At 42.5% G+C, this 19,549-nt stretch overlaps 1 protein-coding gene across 8 annotated transcripts in view; it reads left to right on the top strand.

Moving 5' to 3' along the window:
* Positions 1 to 19,549, top strand: part of tead1b (TEA domain family member 1b) — a 55,794-nt gene that overhangs the window by 15,787 nt on the left and 20,458 nt on the right. For all 8 annotated transcript variants that reach the window (XM_086106895.1, XM_086106901.1, XM_086106900.1 and 5 more), the window contains one exon: positions 386 to 638. In XM_086106895.1, the coding sequence (XP_085963021.1) occupies positions 482 to 638 (157 nt within the window). In that variant the 5' untranslated portion in view covers positions 386 to 481. The remainder of the gene's footprint in view (positions 1 to 385; positions 639 to 19,549) is intronic.

The following is a 19,549-nucleotide window of genomic DNA, read 5'->3' as shown; positions in this document are numbered from 1 at the left end:
GTTATAACCCTTTAAGCAATGGACATTTGAACATCACAGAACAGTAGCAACACATGTAGACAGACAACTTACAGCAGCAATACTCATCGGCATATAGTCTTTTTTTCTGCGAATAACGACCAATGTCACTGCATCCTACTGAGTCACTTATTGTAGTTGAGAAATTCTTCTTCACTTGAGTCTGTCTGTCTGTATTGTACTGCTGTCTAGTACACACAACAAACAGAGCACGATGCGGGCTGGAATGGAATAAATATTCAATTTCAATCCCAGTTTCAATGGGGAAAGATGATTTGCGATACAAGTGTTTTCCGCTATGAGAGTGGTCATGGAGCAAACTGAACTTGTTAGTTAAAGCACCGCTTTATGTTTTATATTTTTTCAGGTCTCACCCTAGTTTGGTCCAGGCTTTAGCTTGGAGAGCCCAACCGCCAACATTGATCCCAGCAGCTGGAGCGGCAGCGAAAGCCCTGCCGAAGACATGGAGAGAATGAGCGATTCAGCAGACAAGCCCGTGGACAACGACGCAGAAGGCGTGTGGAGTCCTGACATCGAACAGAGCTTCCAAGAGGCCTTGGCTATTTACCCTCCTTGTGGACGTCGAAAGATCATCCTGTCAGATGAGGGGAAGATGTATGGTGAGTACAAATCTGCCATGTACAATTTTCTTTGCGTGTCTGCTGAACGACAAGGAACCAAACAAAAAAATGTACTTTATTTCATTAAAGGGCAAGTCAAGTAAACCATTTTTTATGACAATAATATTTTCTATGCGCATCCACTATTCCAGTGGTTCTTAACTTTCTTAGAGGTACCGAACCCAACCAGTTAATATGCACATTCACCGAACTCTTAGTGAAAAATACATACTGTATATATTGTTTACAAATTCTAGATATGATGCAAAAAATGCATTTATTAAAAACAGAAAAAAGTAGATAAAATTTCAACAGATAAGTATACTTTTTAAAAATAATTTCCTGCAGCACTGATTGAACAAGCAATGTAATGTGATCATCTGCAACCAGTGATGGCCAAGCGGGTGTGTCATAACTAATTGACATGTTGAGTCGGGTGTGTCTTACCCTCCATGGCAGAAGCTTCGTCAAACCCCTGAGACCGATTCACTGAACCCCTTGGGTTCGATCGAACCCAGGTTAAGAACCACTGCACTATTCTAAACAAAGTATTCTTCTTAATATTGTGTTTGTGGAATTTGAATTAAGCAGCAAAATCCACCCGTTTTTATCCATCTCAGGGGATGGCCATTTTGCCATCACAGTGCCCAAGGGCCCATGTAACGACCGTCACGGCTAACCTGTTTTCTGGATTTTGTCATGTGACGTTCGCAAGCTCAGCCCGGTGAGACCGGGCGTCCACTGTCGTTGGCTGATGTGAGGATTTAAAGGCTATTCAAGCTTTATTTCCAAGACTGCCGACTGGTCTATCAATCTCATCAAAATATGTATAGTTTAGTCTTCTCTCAAGCTTTGACAATCACATCTCTTGTCTGTGTAAAAGCTGAACTGATGACAACAGTCCCCACTTAGACATGCACAGCAGCAAGAAGCTGCTTTTTCCTTCCAGTTTGTGTATCAGACAATAAATATAAAATGGCACCACAGTATTTCATCATGTTTCTCTTCCCTTTTTCATCAGCAATGAAAAAGACCAAAACCATAACAATGAAAAGCGTGGAATTCATAGTGGATCTTTTCCTCTGGGTGTCCTTGCAGCAACAAAATATTATTACCCATTATTAGCATTTTAATTAAGATTTGAGAGCATTATAAAAACTGAATTGGGCAAGTAAACCACAATCACTGCACTTAATACATGATGGTCAATCTCAAACTAAGAATGTGGCGACCGTGCAGATGCTTAAGTGCAAGTTTGTCAGTAAAACAGCATGAACTATTAGTCGGTGGCAGATGGTACTGTGGCTGCCACCAGCTGTGCCCCCTCTCTCCCTGCCCTCCTCTACCCCATCTCTGGCTTGGTGATGTCATGGAAAGAAGGAATATTTTCTTTCTGAGGATTTCAAGTTGCACAGCTTGTCAATGTCAAGTGGTGGTCGAAAACCCCACAGCGCATTCATTTGCAGCTGTCATGTGACCCCTCTGGCCAAATGAAATGTAAATTGTAGGAATTGCAATGAAACCCCGTCAGCTGCCACTGGCCTCAGATGGGACCTCCCCTACTATCTGCTCTTCCACATGCAAACTGAAGCTTTTTGAGTGCTCTGGGTTAAAACATGACCATTTTATTGTGTGTGTTTTTGAGCTCCCCTTCAATGTTTTTCATACTGAATGTGGCGTGTATGTGGTAATCCCGCAAGGGAAAATTCTCTTTGCGCTTTGTTGTCGAAACAACACACAAAGACAGTGCACAATGGATTCTGCAAGAGAGATGTCAGAGTGATTTTGCTGTGATAAAGCGCCTTGCTCAAGGGCAGAGCTTCCCGAACCATTTCAGGTCAAGCCCCAAATTCGAAACGTTCCATAAAAGATGTGACAATGTATTTCTTTTTCAAGAAAATGTATGGCTGCTTGACAACCATTGAAATAATCATTAACCTAATAATGGCACAACCCCAAAAGCTTGCCAGGTGATATTTTGTTCCTCAACAAGTTTCAATTTTTTTCCCCCGCTGGTCACCTGTTATAAAGCCAAGTCCTTAAGCAGAGAGCAACTATCGCCCCCAAGCACAAAGCTTAATAAACAGGCCCAAAATAATGATGTTACTACACACAACTAAACAACAGTTCAAACGCAAAAACCGACATTTTTTTCTCAAATGAGTTTTTTTTATTTTCGGTTTCCCAGTTGAAGCCAATCATTGTTATTCCAGGTATTCTACATTAATATAAATTAAGCATATAAGAGGTTAATTTGGGAAAAAAACCCAAACTTTTATTGAAAATATCTTTCAGGGAAATTTTTTATGTCATTTCAATGCAAAATCTGACAATGCCAAGAAAATAATTTTCTTCAAAAATGGACAAGTTCAAATTAACTATAAAATGTCACTGAAATTGGTTTGCTAATAAAACTTAACAGCTAGAACTACAGTCTCTTGAAACACCCCTTAAAATAAACAAACAGTAACGGTAAATTCACCTTGAATCCCAAGCCTTCAACAGACAAAGAGACAAAGTGACAAAGTGACATTGATTGCGCAGAGTCAGTTGACGGCTTCTTTGTCACCGTAAATCTGCAGGCCTGATCACTGACAACATTCGCACCAGTGAGTTTCATGCATCTCTCTTGAACTGTTGAACAATAAACCATAGGCAACACAATTAAAAGTTATCATATTTTAAGCTCACTCTCAAGCACAACTGAACCTTTATTAGATATGAGTTAGCAATAAATCACAGGCACAGACATGTTTGAGGGAAGTACTGTATGTGAGGAATGACGAGTATGTAATGATGTAATTTGGGGGATGAGCAAATTCATCAGAAATTGTGATGAATTCACAAAATTGTGATTTTGATTTTGGCTTCTCACAATCATGCAAACATTAAAATTGAAGGAAAAGGATTAGTGTGCGGGACAGTGTCATGTGTGATTGTGAAGTTCCTCCTTGTGAAAGCAACCCAAGTGTGTGACAAATGTTCTTCTGCCTCTCTTGACTGTGCTTTAAGATGGTAAATAACACTGGAATACTAAACACACAACAAAAAGAATTATACATGGTACATATTTGAATACAACACATATTCTGTTTTAGAAAACTCACCAGTGCCCATGCTAGCAGCGAATGGGAACTCCTATTGACTGGCTAATAGAAAATTAGCATCGTATTCCAGGAGTGATAATCCGTCAAACAACAAATATTCACACTCAAGCGCTGTGCTAACACATACGGACAACTATTATAAATATAGTCACAGGCATAAATTCTTCCTAATCTGTGAAAAAAAATGTATATATGTGTGTATACGCTTCAGCATCAGTGATCCTTGAGATGCTTGGCTATAAGAGCAACCATGGAAGCCATGAGATACGTTACCCACCATGGAAAAGACGGTTGGAGGCTAAGATCAAGGCGGCTCGGAAAGATGTGAGTCAATTGACGGAGGCCCAGAGAGGTGTGATGAAAAGGCCGAGACCCGAGAGGTACATCCAGATGACCATACCTGAAGCACTCGAAACTGCCAAACAAAGGCTCCAAGCCTTGTCCAGCCGCCTAAAGCGGTACACGAAAGAGAATGAGGCCAGACGAATAAACAGGCTGTTCGCAACACAACCTGCGAAAGTGTACGCTCAGTGGCAGGGTCCTAACAACAGAGCTGACCCACCAAGACTGGAAACTGAAAGGTACTGCAAAGGCATATGGGAGAAGGAGGTTGCACATAACAGCAGTGCACAATGGCTGGTGACCCTGAGAGAGGAGCACAGCAACCTCCCTGAACAGAACCCAGTTACCATAACAGTGGCAGACATACAGGAAAGAGTCTCAGATATGAAGAACTGGACAGCACCAGGCCCGGACATGGTCCACACCTACTGGCTAAAGAAACTCACAGCACTCCATGAGCGCCTAGCAGCACAAATGAACCAGCTGCTGAGGGATGGGACTCACCCAGGATGGCTAACCGAAGGGCGAACGATCCTGATCATGAAGGATCCCTCAAAGGGTGCAGTCCCATCCAACTATCGGCCAATAACCTGTCTCTCCACAACATGGAAGCTCATGTCAGGCATCATTGCGGCTAAGATAAGTGGACACATGGATCAATACATGAGCGAAGCACAGAAGGGCATTGGTAGAGATACCAGAGGAGCCAAACATCAGCTCCTGGTTGACAGAAGTCACCTCCTCTACATGGATGACATAAAGCTGTATGCTAAGAGCGAAAGGGACATAGACTCCCTGATCCACACAACCAGGATCTACAGCAGCGACATCGGGATGTCATTCGGGCTTGAGAAATGTAGTTGGATGGTGACTAAGAGAGGAAAGGTAGTCCGCACTAAAGGGGTCTCACTCCCTGAAGGAACAATAGCAGACATTGAGGACAGCTACAAGTACCTCGGTATACCACAAGCCAATGGCAACCTCGAACTGGCAACAAGGAAAGCGGCTACGGCCAAATACCTCCAGCGAGTGAGGCAAGTCCTAAGAAGCCAGCTCAATGGCAAGAATAAGACCCGGGCAATAAACAGCTATGCCCTGCCAGTGATCAGATACCCTGCAGGAATAATAAGGTGGCCAAAGGAAGAGATTCAGACCACGGACGTTCAGACCCGAAAGCTCCTAACCATGCATGGAGGGTTCCATCCCAAATCCAGCACCCTGAGACTGTACGCAAGCCGTAAGGAAGGAGGCCGGGGACTAGTGAGTGTGAGAGCCACTGTCCAGGATGAAACATCCAAGCTCCATGAATACATCAAGGAGAAGGCTCCAACGGATAACGTACTCAGAGAATGTCTCAGACAATGGGGAACAGAAGATGAGGCGCTGGAAGAGGGACCATCATGGGAGGACAAGCCCCTACACGGGATGTACCACCGGACCATAACTGAAGTGGCCGATCTCAAGAAGTCCTATCAGTGGCTAGAGAGGGCTGGCCTGAAGGACAGCACAGAGGCACTCATCCTGGCTGCTCAGGAGCAGGCCCTGAGCACCAGAGCCATTGAGGCCCAGATATACCACACCAGACAAGACCCAAGGTGTAGGTTGTGCAAAGAGGCACCTGAGACGATCCAACACATAACTGCAGGGTGTAAGATGCTGGCAGGGAAAGCCTACATGGAACGCCATAACCAGGTGGCTGGCATAGTCTACCGAAGAAACATCTGTGCGGAGTATGGACTGGAAACCCCAAGGTCAAAATGGGAAACACCTCCGAAGGTGGTGGAGAATGACAGAGCGAAGATCCTGTGGGACTTCCAGATCCATACTGACAAGATGGTAATGGCGAACCAACCAGATATCGTGATCATAGATAAAGGGCAGAGGAAAGCCGTTGTAGTGGATGTAGCGGTCCCAAGTGATGGAAACATCAGAAAGAAGGAACACGAGAAACTCGAGAAATACCAAGGGCTCAGAGAGGAGCTGGAGAGAGCCTGGAAGTTAAAGGTGACAGTCATGCCTGTGGTGGTCGGAGCACTCGGGGCAGTGACCCCCAAACTAGATGAGTGGTTGCAACAGATCCCGGGAACAACATCGGACATCTCAGTCCAGAAATGTGCAGTGCTGGGAACAGCAAGGATACTGCGCAGAACCCTCAAGCTTCCTGGCCTCTGGTAGAGGACCCGAGCTGAATGAGGGACGGATACCACCCAAGGGGGGGTGAGACGAGGAATTTTTTAAATTATATACAGTATACAATATTAGTAAAGTTCAATGACAACAGTCTTTTTCTACTTTTTTTGGTTTTAAAGGTGATACGCTATGGCTGCAGTAAAATGTGTCCCACTGACCTTGTATTTATTAATTTATTTATTATTGTTATTATTATTTTTTTATGTTTACCTTTATCATTTGTCCGAATCAGTGGACAAAACAGCATGGTGGTCTTGACCTAGCAGCCTCAATAGAATCACCATAAAGACAGATAGTGAACATAGTGAGTGTGTCTTGTGTCTCATTCGCCCTCCTCCCTTGTCAATGCTGGCTGCGTCTGCGACCTGGAAATTGATCTCGGGTCACCATATTATCGACAATCTCAATTGCCTTAAATGCGCCCAGAGGAGGGAGATTTGAAGAGGCTTCATAAAGGAGCTAATTAAAGAAATGTACATTCCACCTCAGTCTGACGCCACAATTGTGGTGCTGACTGATTTTTGATTTATTCATGTTTGAAATGAAAAAACAATTTTTTTCACTGACTGCACTCCAAGGTTTTTATGTGTACGGTATGCACGACCGGTCAACATTTTCTCATGCTATTGAATGTGAAACAGTCTCTAAATTCTGAACGGGTGTGTATCGTTAAAATTCCACATTTTCAGTGTTTACATCATGTGGGATTGAAGGCGTCATTCCACTTGCCCAAACAATCTATTTTCCGAATGACCTGAAACAACTTCATTCATCATTAGTTTTTCCTCAGTGCAATAGTTTTTCCTCAGTTTGCACTGACTTGCACCAGGCTGTCATAGCGCCTAATGTGCTGTAAAAAACCCCATCAAGGGTGCCACGGGAACCAACCAAATTTGACTTAATTTGTCCAGAAAGTATTAGTTATTATTTCCAGATATGTCTTTGTTCATCTATGCATGTCATTGACTTATCGGGACGTATTGTTGCAGTCCTACCAATTAAATGTTTTTCCATTAGAGTGGCAGAACAAGTCATGGCTTACAACAGAACAAATAATGGATTATGAGTATATCAGCTTTGTGTTCAATTAAATAGGACCAAATTTCACACAAATCTGTTATTAACTTGAGATCAGGTCATCATAATTTCAGTATTGCTCCTTTTTAATACATCTTTCTTTGGTCTTGTGCCATGAGATTATTTTTTTAATGTTAAACAGGTGCCTTGGCTGAGTAAAGGTTTCCAAATGATGGTTTAGAACGCTGTTAGAATTTATTTACCAGTGAAATGTTTGTTGCAACTAAAGAGTTTTTGATAAGTTTGTCGACAGGTTTTTCTTTTTTTTTTTTATTTCGCCTTTTTCTCTCTGGACCAAAGTCTTTGCGAAGCGTGACGTGATGGTCCTTTAATCTAGGTTTATCGCGCTTACAGAGAGGCACAACCTCTCATGGCATGTGAGATGAAAGTTGGCTATGTGGCGACTGGTATTTTGTATTTGAGATTCTAGGGATGGCGATGTGTTCCAAATGCAGAGCTCATCTCAAGAGAAGTCATCCTGAGTGCCATTAAGCCCTTCGTCATCCAGGGGTAGAGTGCAGTTAATTAGCAACAGTCTCTATAGCAACTGTGTTGCGGTACACACAATTTGTAATTTCTGCTTCTTAGCTTATTATTGTAGTGTTTACCTGAAGTGAGCCGCATATTCTGAGACTGGTGTTGACCGGCAATGTTCACATTCTCTTAGGCTGATTGTAACTTGGATGTGGGACATCTGCATAGAATATTACCTCAAATTGCACTTGGCTTGGCCAGACTTATTTTAGAAGAATATTGAAAAGAGAAAGCAAATAAGAAGCTTTGGCCCGAGCCAAAGCACTTGCACAGTTCACCTGCTGTGCTAGGCTGCATTCATTTATTCCAGAAATGGAGATGATAAGTGAAACAACACGCTTCGCTCAAATTGTATGTTTATTCATTGAGTTATATATTTGTACTTGTCTTGCAAGCTCAATGACGCCAGTGAATTTTTGTGTTTCTGTTGGCAAAAAAAGTATCCGATTCTTGTTGCTATCGAATGGAAGATACATCATGTGTGTATATATACTGTGTATATATATATATATATATATATACACACCAGTGGTCCTCAACTAGAAATGCTGTAGGTCCACTTTTTTTTTTTTAATAAGACCAAGGTCCGATCCCATGCACGGCGGTCATGGGGAGCAGGGCTATATGCCCATTTAGTATGGTAAAGCCAAGCTTATACAAATCAACACTCCTCACAACCAACCAATAATGGGGTGCATGAAAATAACAATTATTCACTTTGCCAGTACACAGCAAATAATGAGAGGTATTGTGTTGAGGCACAGGAACTCTTTTATTTTGTTAAGTTGTGCCTGCTTAATAATAGAAATAGTCCTTTTAGGGAAATAAGACATTTTTACTTTAACTTTGTTAAACAGCAGTTGTCTTTTTTCCCCTTAATTTAACAAAAACAAAACAAAATACTAATTTTACCAAAATAAATACTAAACATGAAAACAAAAATATCCTTTTCATTTGTACAATTCCCCTTTTCACATCCCCTCTGAAATCACTTAAAAAATATATCAGAAGAGGAGTTAAGAACCATTTTAAATACTGACACAAGGGAGCACAGGAATGTGCAGTGTTGTTCTTCCACTATAGGTGAATGCAATGTCTGAGGCATGCAAATATTATTTGAGGACGCCATTGTGATGTTCATTTACCATGTTGCGGTGTTCTGCTGTTAAACAGCTGCAAAGATCCCCGGGTAGACGGGAGCAGAACTGCACACAATCGAAACCTCCCGCGATTCGTTTTGTCTAATTGTCCGTGTGCGGCTCTCCTGGGCTGAAGCTGTGAGCACACTGTGGCGTCGCGCATGCGTCTGTTTCCTGACACAACGATCCATTTTGAATGTGTGTGTATTGGGATAGATGCGTGCTGACGCTTATGTATGGGCACACCTTAAGTTCAGAGGAGCCAATCAGCGCATCGTATATGCTGACGCTTATGTATGGGCACACCTTCAGTTCAGAGGAGCCAATCAGCGCATCGTTATCGCCAACATGCCCTCCTCAGCCAGGGTCTCCAGTCAGTCAAACATTATACACACAAAGTCGCGCTGCTGCGGTCCTCTGCATTACATCTGTTAGTGCAAAGAATACAATGGATAATTTTAACAAGCGATCGCGGTAATGCGCAGAGTATAGTACAAAAATATAAAATGTATAACGTAAAAATCACTTTATAATTTTTTATTTTATATAAGACAGAGGAGGTCGGCGGTCCGGTCGTGGATCGCGGTCCGCCAGTTGAGGAAGACTGATATATACATATATATATATATATATTTACATCCATAAAATTTTTACTGTTTTTTAAAATTATTACTCGCTAAATAATTATACAATTAAAAAATTATAAAGTAATAATAATTATTATAAAATAAAATATAAAAATAATTATGAAATTAAAATGTGTGTATATTTAAATATAAACATATCAAGATGCGCCACAACTGTCATCATATCCATGGAGTCATGATGTCACATACAGCATTTACAAGTTGAAAGTTACAACAACTCTTTAGGGGTGTTCACACGGCAACTTTGACTCCGGTGTAGCACCGGGGCTGCCCCTCGTAGAGCGTTCACACGTACAACGTTATACCGGTGTAGCCCCTGAAAACAGCTTAAACCGGAGCAAATTTCACCCTGCTCAGGAGGTGGTTTAAAAATATACTCCAGAGTAAATGCTAGTTTGCGGGGCAGCACCGATATAAAATGGGGCTTGTGAATGCTACAAGGGTAGACTACGCGTAAGAAGAGTTGATTACATACGGGTATTGCATAACTCTCATCCTTTTACGATGTCTGATAGACAACAGCTTTGATTTGTCTGTAGAAGTATAAACCATGGTTTTTCGATATGTCACAAACAAGGCGGGGAAAAGGAAGTGCACTTACGCATCCCCTGCTCAATGTCTCACTGTTTTATTTACGTATTATTACGTAATAATTATTATCGTATTGCACGACCACAGAAACCGCTGTGTGAACGCAAGTGGGCCTGCACTGGGGTTAACACGCTTCTCTTTAGTAAGCCGCGTTATACGTGTCAACGCTACACAGAATTTACACCGGTGTAAGATATATCGCAACAAAATGCGTCAGTCCAGCACCGATGCAAATGTGTGCCGTGTGAACACCCCTTTTGAGATAATAGACAATACGTACGTTTTTCATGGACATATTGTTCAGATACCGACCTATTGCCCGGCAATATATTTTTTCATGCTTTCATGTGTTTTAATGTAAACATTTTCTGTCAGCTCGTTTTGTTTCTGCCCTCTGGGCAGTATTCCGACCCAAACCCTTCCTGTGGGAACTAAGTGGCACTTGCTTTGTAGAGATGCTAAGAATGAGTTCGTATAATGAGCAGACCTGGCTTGGCCCCAATGGCCCAGCACTTTGCGCCTGTGCGGCTTGTATCACCAGGCCGAGAATGCTCTGAGACAGAGTGTGCAGACCTGATCCTTCCCGCTGGGCAGATAATTAGGAATTCTGGGATCAGCTCAGACTCCCTGAGTCACCTGCATTCACTCTGAATGGAGTGTGAGGGACTTCATTGTAGGAGAGGCATCACACACCTTAAATTGACATTTTGTGGTTTATTAACAATCCTAATTTTCTATTCATTTGTAGAATTTTTTTTTGCACTCTACAAGGTTTCCTTCTGAGTGAGCTCTGCTTCCATTTTTGGAATATAATGAATTTTACCATCTTGATTCCATGTCTCTCAACAAGCACCTCTGCATTTCGACAAAAACAAGTCAGGTTGACTTCCAACAGATGAAATGTTTCCGATACTATATTGTATTTTCTCTTCACTGTGAAAACCATTATGTCTAGAACATACTAAAACGGAATTTTATCAACTGCTCACTTACTCATTACACAAACGAGTCACCGTGAGGACACGGATAACTTTGTTTTGATGGGTATCAAATATTAACAGAACTTGGGTAACCATACTGTGCTGAAACTTCTTAGGCAACGTGTGTTGGTGATGAGAAAGCTTATTTTATAGCAAGTTCATTGTCTTGATTAAAATTCTATATACCGTATTTTCACGACCATTCGGCGCACCGTATGGTTGGGCGCAGTCTCATTAATGGGTGCTATTTCTGTATTTTACACATAGACAAAACACACTGTATTATTGGGCGCAATTTTAAAGTGGTAAAACATACGCCAGCTTAAACATACGGCATGCCTGCGCGCACGGTAAAAAAACACGTTAGCTTGAAGCATACGGTAGCATGCCAAGACATACAGATACAAGCTAAAAACACGTTTTTAAAAAGGCAACGGAAGCAAAACTGAGTTCCGTTGTATTTTATTTAGCCATTGTACAATGTACTCACGTATTTCGATCAATCATCACCCAGAAATCCATCAAAGTCCTCATCCTCTGTATCAGAATTGAACAATTGTGCAAGTACCGGTAATCCATCAAAAACGCCGTGTTCCCTCTCGTTGTCAGTCACTCTCATTGCCATGTGGCTCCACAGAAATGATGCCGGCTTTGCCAAAAACTCAAACAACAGTGCAAGCAGACACGTTCGTCCAAGCAGCCACAATCCATTCGCAAATTGTGGCGGAACTCGCCCGGCGCTGCCTCTCACTCTTTGTAAAGTTGTGTTTGCCATCGATCATTCATTGTTCCCATGCCGTTCGCAACTTTACTTTGAACGCCCGGTTGATGCCGATGTCCAGCGGTTGGAGTTCTTTAGTCAAGCCTCCGGGAATAACGGCAAGCTCAGAGTTCATTTGCTTGACTTGGTTTTTCACCGCTGCTGTGAGATGGGCACGCATGCCAAAAGCATAACCGATGGCTTGAAGTTTGAACTGAGCTTCGTAGGCGTGTCTCTTTGTAGAATTTATTTTCGGGGGTTCTTAGAAACCAAAACCGAAGTTGTTTTGCAACAATGCACATAGCCACACTCTATACAGGTGTTGGTACCTGCTTGTGGCGTCCCTTTAGCGTCCACTTACATGCCCACCCTTCACTCATTGGCGGACTTCTTCCCCGCATGCCTGTCGTCACTCACGTCTGCCTTTTCTCTCTCTCTCTCTCTCCATATATGTATATATACACGCCCACCCTTCACTGATTGGCCGACTTCTTTGCCGCATGCCTGTCCACAGTCACTTCCGCCTTTTCTCTATATAAACAGCGTGTCGGCTGTCAGTCAGGTTTTGGAACTCAGCGCATACACAAGACGCTCCGCATCAAAAGGCGTCCTGTCCATTTTGGAGAAAATTTAAGACTTTTAATGGCGCCTTATAGTCGTGAAAATACGGTACCTTGGACTCATGTTTCCACCCAGCATTTCACTTCAGTTTGCTACCGCTGGATCAGGTAGCTCTGAGGTTTGTGTTTTATGCCAGACGGCTGAAGGCAAATTATTATTATAGTTATTGTTGTTGTTGTTGTTATTTTACATTGAAATCATTCATCATCTATTGAATCCTGGAAGACAAGCATTCAATTCTCTGTTGATCAATCAAGAGACAGCAGTGCATCAACCTCCATCCTTCACAAGTGTACTGAAGCGGACCACTTCAACTGGCACACCAACAAGGGAAAAGTGTAACTGTTAGGTTTGGATATTTTTGGAGACTTTACAATATAAGATGTGCGCCTTAACAAAATCCATTGTTGGGAGAAAACGACAAGCCTTTTGTGCCCCTCTCACACTAGGCAATAATGAAAATTATCAGCTAAACAATAAATGTACTGTATATTTGTAGGACCACTAGCCTGCGCAATCTACCAGTGCTCAATACTGTACTTTTGATTGCCTCTTGACATTTTACATTATTAAACAGAGCAACGGGCACATGAAGTTCAGGTATTATTTTTATCCAATTGAGGCCACCATCCTCATGTTCTACTGTGTAGTATCTGTGACATGAGTGTGTTTGGCTTAAAAAGGCAGAGCCTATGACATGGGCATCAGCGAATGAGAGTGTAGAATTGGCGCTATTATTAGGGCTGTCCCGAAATAATTATTTCACCTCCGATACGATACCGATATTGCAGCCTAGACTACTGTCCGATACTGTTATTGATCGAATACGATATCAGCAGGAATGATACATGCTTTTATTGATGTTTTACGATGATATTTTAGAAGAGACGGCACGTTGGCCTCACAATGCAGAGGTGCAGGGTTCGATTTCGGCTAATGTCAACAGTCTCCGCGCCTCATCGCTGTACAGCTTGACAAATTTTCTCCCTGACAAAAACCACAATGTCGACAAAACTTACTGTGCAGTATCTCTAAAAACCATCAGTTGTTTGTAAGAAAAGGATTACATACACACACACACACACATATATATATATATATATACCGGTAATGTGTATACATTATATACCGGTACATATATATATATAATGTGTGTGTGTGTGTGTGTGTGACTGTTGACTGATATAATCAGATACTGTTTTTTGTCTGATATTGGATAATATTGAATTGAAACACCCCGCAGGTCCTCCAAAAGCCCAAATTTGTCACCGACATGACGTATCTTTCAGAGCGACTTGACCGTACTTTGAAATGTCAAATTTCCAAATTCACATTGCTTTTGACTCTCGCCTTCTCCTCTTAGTGAAGTTTGCTTCGGAGTACACTCTCAGGGCCTACATTTCTCCGCTCTTTTTCTACACTGCTCCATGCTCCTCTTCTTCTAGACAACCCAGAGGTACCCCACATTTCTTTTAAATGTAAGTGTGAATTTGGGGGATTTAATCTCAAAACATCACATATAGCATAACATACTGTACATTAGGTTCGTTCAAATTCATCACAACTCTGCGGCCCCTCCTCCAGGTTTCTCATTTTCCCCAGTTAGGGTTTTTGGAGTTTTAATGGTGTTACCTTGAAATATTGTCGACATTTAGAGACACAGTAGATTCATATACAGTATATTTTAAGCAATTTCAAGAGACATGTAAGCTGGGTTTACATTTGTCTATTGTGGGTGGTGAATAGCAGGCCACTGCTTGTCTGAATCAGTCGACCATAGGGTGTGTCCCAGCTGTGAGGTCTGTGCGAGGCCCTTGGAGCCAGGCTTCTGGTTTCAGGTTGCATGTTCCCTGTTGGCTGCTTTTGTTTGACTAAAACACAGAGACTCGGCTCCTCTTAAAGATGCAGCGTCGCTTTCATCCTCTTTTCAAGAAATCACGTCTCACGCTGATTACATCATATTCCATTGATGCAACACTTTTATTCTGATGAGATCATCTCACACTGATGGGACCAATCGGAGTAATCAGCATATGAATGAAACCTGAGTGGTAGTATCATTCTCAAGCACACGGACTGCACGCCGCCGCTAACAGAGCCTGTCATCTATTCTTTTGCGGTTTGATGACAAGTGACAAGTGTCTCTCAACACTGCACAGAATCCCTGTCAACAAAAGAACCACAGACACCACATCATCATATGCAACGGCGCGTCACCGGTTCAACATATCTTACTCAACCCATATTATTCAATTGCAATGTAGCTTTACTGCATGACGTCAGAGAACGTCAAAATATCTCCGCTGCTGAGAGATTAAAGCAACGCACAAATTGAACTACTGTACATCCAATGAGTCTCTCAGCCTGCGATCATGATTTCAACTCGAAATAGCCATCATCATGCCCACAAAGTTAGACTCTTCGTTTTATACATATTAGTCGCAGTCAGCCCCTCTTCCTTTGTGCTCCGACATGCCATTGATCCCCAGAGATTGAAAATATTGATTTTACTCTGTGTCTTACTTTGTCCTAGAGAAGGGAGCAGCGCAACTTCCTGACTGTTTCTACCGTGTTCACACATACGCACAAACACTTTTCTCGGGAGACTCATAATTATAGCCGTCTTTTCAGATTAGTCCAGCATGCCTGTCCAACTGTAGCATCTCTCCCTGGTCATTTATTTCATCCCTCTCTCTCTCTCCTCTCTTGAGAGACACAGCTCAAGCACAATGACCAGGCCAGTCTCTACAATAATGTACGTGATGATAAACACAGTGGCTCCTAATTGATAGAGTGATTCAGACGAGGGCTGGCTGTGCAAATTGGTCCCCTGGGAGAGTGTATTGCACAGAGCGGAGCCTCGCGGGTTTCAGCTTTTAGCCTTGTTTGAGAGGCGTAGAGCGGCGGGCAGAAGAATCAGAATGGGGTCGGACCAGCCCGGGTGATAAAGATGCTGTCTTTCCCTTCTTAGCCTTGTCTGAATACAGCCAAAGTTCAGCAGAGGTTGCTGCTGTAATCCTCTCAGTGTCTCCAGGAAGGCTCAGGTTAGTGACCCGCTGCTTTGTGATGTCTTGTAAGATTTTGAGAGAACACCTGACCTTTAATCCCCCACTGTTCAACTAACACATTAGCTCAACTGTGCCTGGACCAGCCCCTGCAATAAAGCCTTTTAGCTGGCTCAATAAGGTCGTTTGAAGTTAAGTATTGATTTCTTTTGGTGTCCAGAGTAGGGACAAATGGATTTTTAAAGAGCTGTTAATTACAGTTGAACACAGCATTATAAAGAGAACTTGATGTTTGCTGTGGCTGGATTTCGAAACGGTCACTGAAATCCACCAAATATTTGTCAATTACCATGAAGATCTATGCCGCCACAAAGCTTGTTTACAGAATAATTCTTGAAATACTTTCATTCGTTGCACAGAAATGCTAGCTATTGACTTTTCAGATACACGGTGCATGCTAGTTTTTATGTCCATGCTTTAAAAGCATGGACATAAAAAGCATTGCTTTTACAGACGGAATCAGTTATTTCATTTCTATTCAAGTTAATTTACATGGCATGAACAGCAATAACTTCAGCAATGTAGTTAGATTAACATCTGGACCGCATATGTCCTTGTTATTGTATTTACTTACTAGTGACTGAATAACATTTTGTACCGAATGTGTGCTGTGCCTGAATGCAAAAACCGAATCTCTTGTGTGACAAAGAATAACTTGGTTTATTTCAAAGTATCTGCATCAGGCAGTGTGGGCTTGACATTTTTTATTTCGCTTTTTTTAAATCCGACAGCAACACTTTCACCTCAGAGTAGCTTGGATGGAGCCGGATGTCATGATCAGTAGATGTTATCCTCTGACTTCCATCAGCAGTGGCCTGCAGGCTAAATGAGCCTGACTGTTATGCGGGGTAATAAAACCACCAGCCCCTCTATGCCTGAGGAAACACCTGTGAGACACCCGCTCATATTTAGTTTAATTGCTGTTAGTTTGTCTTGGATAAGAGACTAAATGAATTTTCCCTTTGAACTTGTTCTTCTCAGAGAAACCTAAAATATGGATCAGCATAGTTTGCCCTATCACAGTAAAAACTCTTACATAATACATGAATAACAATAAATGGTAGGCGCCCCGCTAAACAGGCTCTGCTCTTGCCAGCCTTTCTCATGTGTTTCCTGCGCTTGGCAAAACCGATCTAATTGATAATGCTTTTGAAAGAGTGCCTCCTCCTGTCTGTGAACACCAAAGACCTTCGACAAGTACCTTGATATGGTTAATTTGCTTTATTGGTATGTTAATTTTCGCATGGGACCCTTAAGTCGTCTATCACCAAGACGTGTGTTGTCCCCCCCCCCCCACACACACACAACACACACTTGCATCATGCACACAGCCTATACACACACACACACACGCACGCAACAATTAATTCAGTGTTTAGAATTATTGAAAATTATTGAGAGCACTCAGAAAGCAGAGGCATTGCCAAGGCTTAAATATGCCACTTGTAAATGCAATGAGTGAATTGCTGTGATGTGGGTTCGCCATAGCAAAAGAACAGTTACGTCTTGCTTTGTAATTTCTTCTGAGTTTGAAGAATCAACATGTATGTATTGGTTTTAACCTGATCTAGTAAAATTGAAAGAGATCAGGCTGCAAATGTTGTTTTTATATCAAAAAAGGTTTGACAGTATGCTCCAGCTCACCTGTAAGCCTAATGAAGACAAGCAGTCAAGAAAATGGATGAAGAAATCTTAACATAAGAAAAGATAAGATAAGAAAACCTTTATTAGTCTCGCAATGGAGAAATTCCCGATTCACAGCAGCAAAGTTATGAAAGGAAGAAGTAGAACAACAAAATATAGGAGCTGCTGGAAAGGCAGCCACTCACGCGGCGCCATTTTGAAGTCAAAATAACAAAAATAACACAACACAACACATAGGACACAGACAGTCGTGCAATCTTCACCACTTTTCTGCATACACTTTGTTGTCTGAAGCAGTTATAGATGAAAGAGGAGAGGATCAAAGTGTCCTTTCACCAGTGGATCATAGACGTCATGCTGAAAATGTGCACACGTCTGCTACAAGCTAGGTTTTGAAAGCAAACACGAAGCTGTTGCATCCATTGACGAAAAGAGATTAATTCACTTCTCCTGACCCACGTAATCCGCTTCAAACTCCAAGCCGCGACTCCCAGTTCCACATCCGCATCGGCGCTCCGCGCTAACGCTCCTTTCTTCTCATCGTCGGCTCCTCAAGCCGTACATCCATCCAGCCGCAGACCGTTCAACAGCACCGATCTCTCCGCTGAACAAAGTGGGGCTGTGAAAAATGCTGCCCATAACAGGCGCAAGACACAAGCGCCCCGGGACTGTTCAGCAACGACAGTCAAATGGCGCCGACATTCCTCCCAGGCAAAAACAGTGCTGGTATACCCATGCTGCCGAGAAGGCGCAACCACCAAGCACAGAGTTTCCTTCTTGATGAATGTCGTGGCCAAAAAATGCTGAAAAAGGTCCACATCAGGTCCACACGACGTAACAACAAACACAAAGTGACAAAACAAACCAAAAAAACAAAAAAAGCAAGGCTCATGAGAGCACTCGCCGACGGCTGCCTACTCGGGCGCCATCTTGACTTCAAAAACATGTTCAATGGAATGTTCTCAGTTAAATTTTAATTACTGTACTGCCAAATGCCCACTCTGGGTTAGTTCTGGATGATGCCTCTGTCCCGGCATTGGCATTGAAAATTTATTTTAAGGCTCACTAAATTTGCAGGGTAATTTTTCTTTGTGCATAAATTATTGGGATTTTACGCCGTCATCAGTGTGTGGATTCTTGACAAAATTAAGAGAAGAAAAGAGAGAGAGATTGTCCTTGGAAGAGTAACCGCCCTTTGAATAAAGAATCCAGGTTGGCATCTGCACAGACAAGTAAGTATTCTTTTTTGGGGAAATTTGCCACATTCGTTTTCCTTGTTCCACTGCGCAAAGCAAGAAGCAGGAATCATCAGTTGTTTTGGCACGTGAGAAAAGGAATGAGCCGTTCATGTGACTTGATAGAAGAGCAGTAAATAACAGTCAAGAGGCTGTGTGACAGTTTCAATCATTTGCTTGTACTTTGTAGTTGGAATGCACTGTGTTCTTTTTAAAGATTTGAAATGAAGGCTATTGATAGGTCAGTCCCTACAGGCCAGCCCCTATGGCACATGTGCCTTGTGATGTGGGAGGCTGCTGTGTGTCTCTCAAGCAAAGTGCTAGAAGCCGCACACTTGCGGATCACTTGCAGGCTATCTGCAGGCTGATTCCAAGCCAGGCTCTGGGCTGGACGAGTGCTATAGCCCAGATGTGACTGTGGTCGTGCCTGCATTAGGGAAAAAAAAAGGCGGGGTGTGGGGGTGCTTTTACCAGAATTGGATGCGTTTTAAAATTGGAGAAGAAAAAACTGGAAGAGAGCTGCAAAGCATTGTTCTTGCTGCTCAGAGGACAGACCCAAGACCGTTATTTGTTTAGCATGCCTTGATCCAAAATAGCCGGGTTATGTTACAAATGGCATTGGTTTCTGAATTGAAAGACAAGCTTTTTTCTTTTGTTCCTACAGAGACCCCAAAGCCGCCTTACTCCCGGTCCACCGCCAATATATGTCAGGAAAAAAAAAGGCTTGACTTGTTCTTATTTTATTTCGACACTTGTTGTTTTTCTGTGGGGGAAGTTGTTTGTGGGTGTGGCATCACTGAGGTAGGTCCACAGCAAAATGTGACAATGTCCGTCATTGTTATTCACAACAGAGGGAGTCTGTCACAGCTTTCTAAGAGAGGATGCTGGGAGCTAAATTGGATTTCTGACTGAATGATCAATGGGTGACTCGGGGATGGCCTAGTGAAAGTTGAGCCACCATCCTTTTGTGGAGGTGCTG

The sequence above is a fragment of the Hippocampus guttulatus genome, chromosome 3, assembly GCF_054856545.1.
Source record: "Hippocampus guttulatus isolate MCC_2025c chromosome 3, RoL_Hgut_1.0, whole genome shotgun sequence".
Lineage (NCBI taxonomy): Eukaryota > Metazoa > Chordata > Actinopteri > Syngnathiformes > Syngnathidae > Hippocampus > Hippocampus guttulatus.
Note: the sequence above shows the minus strand (reverse complement) of the source record. Positions and strands in the feature narration are given on the sequence as shown.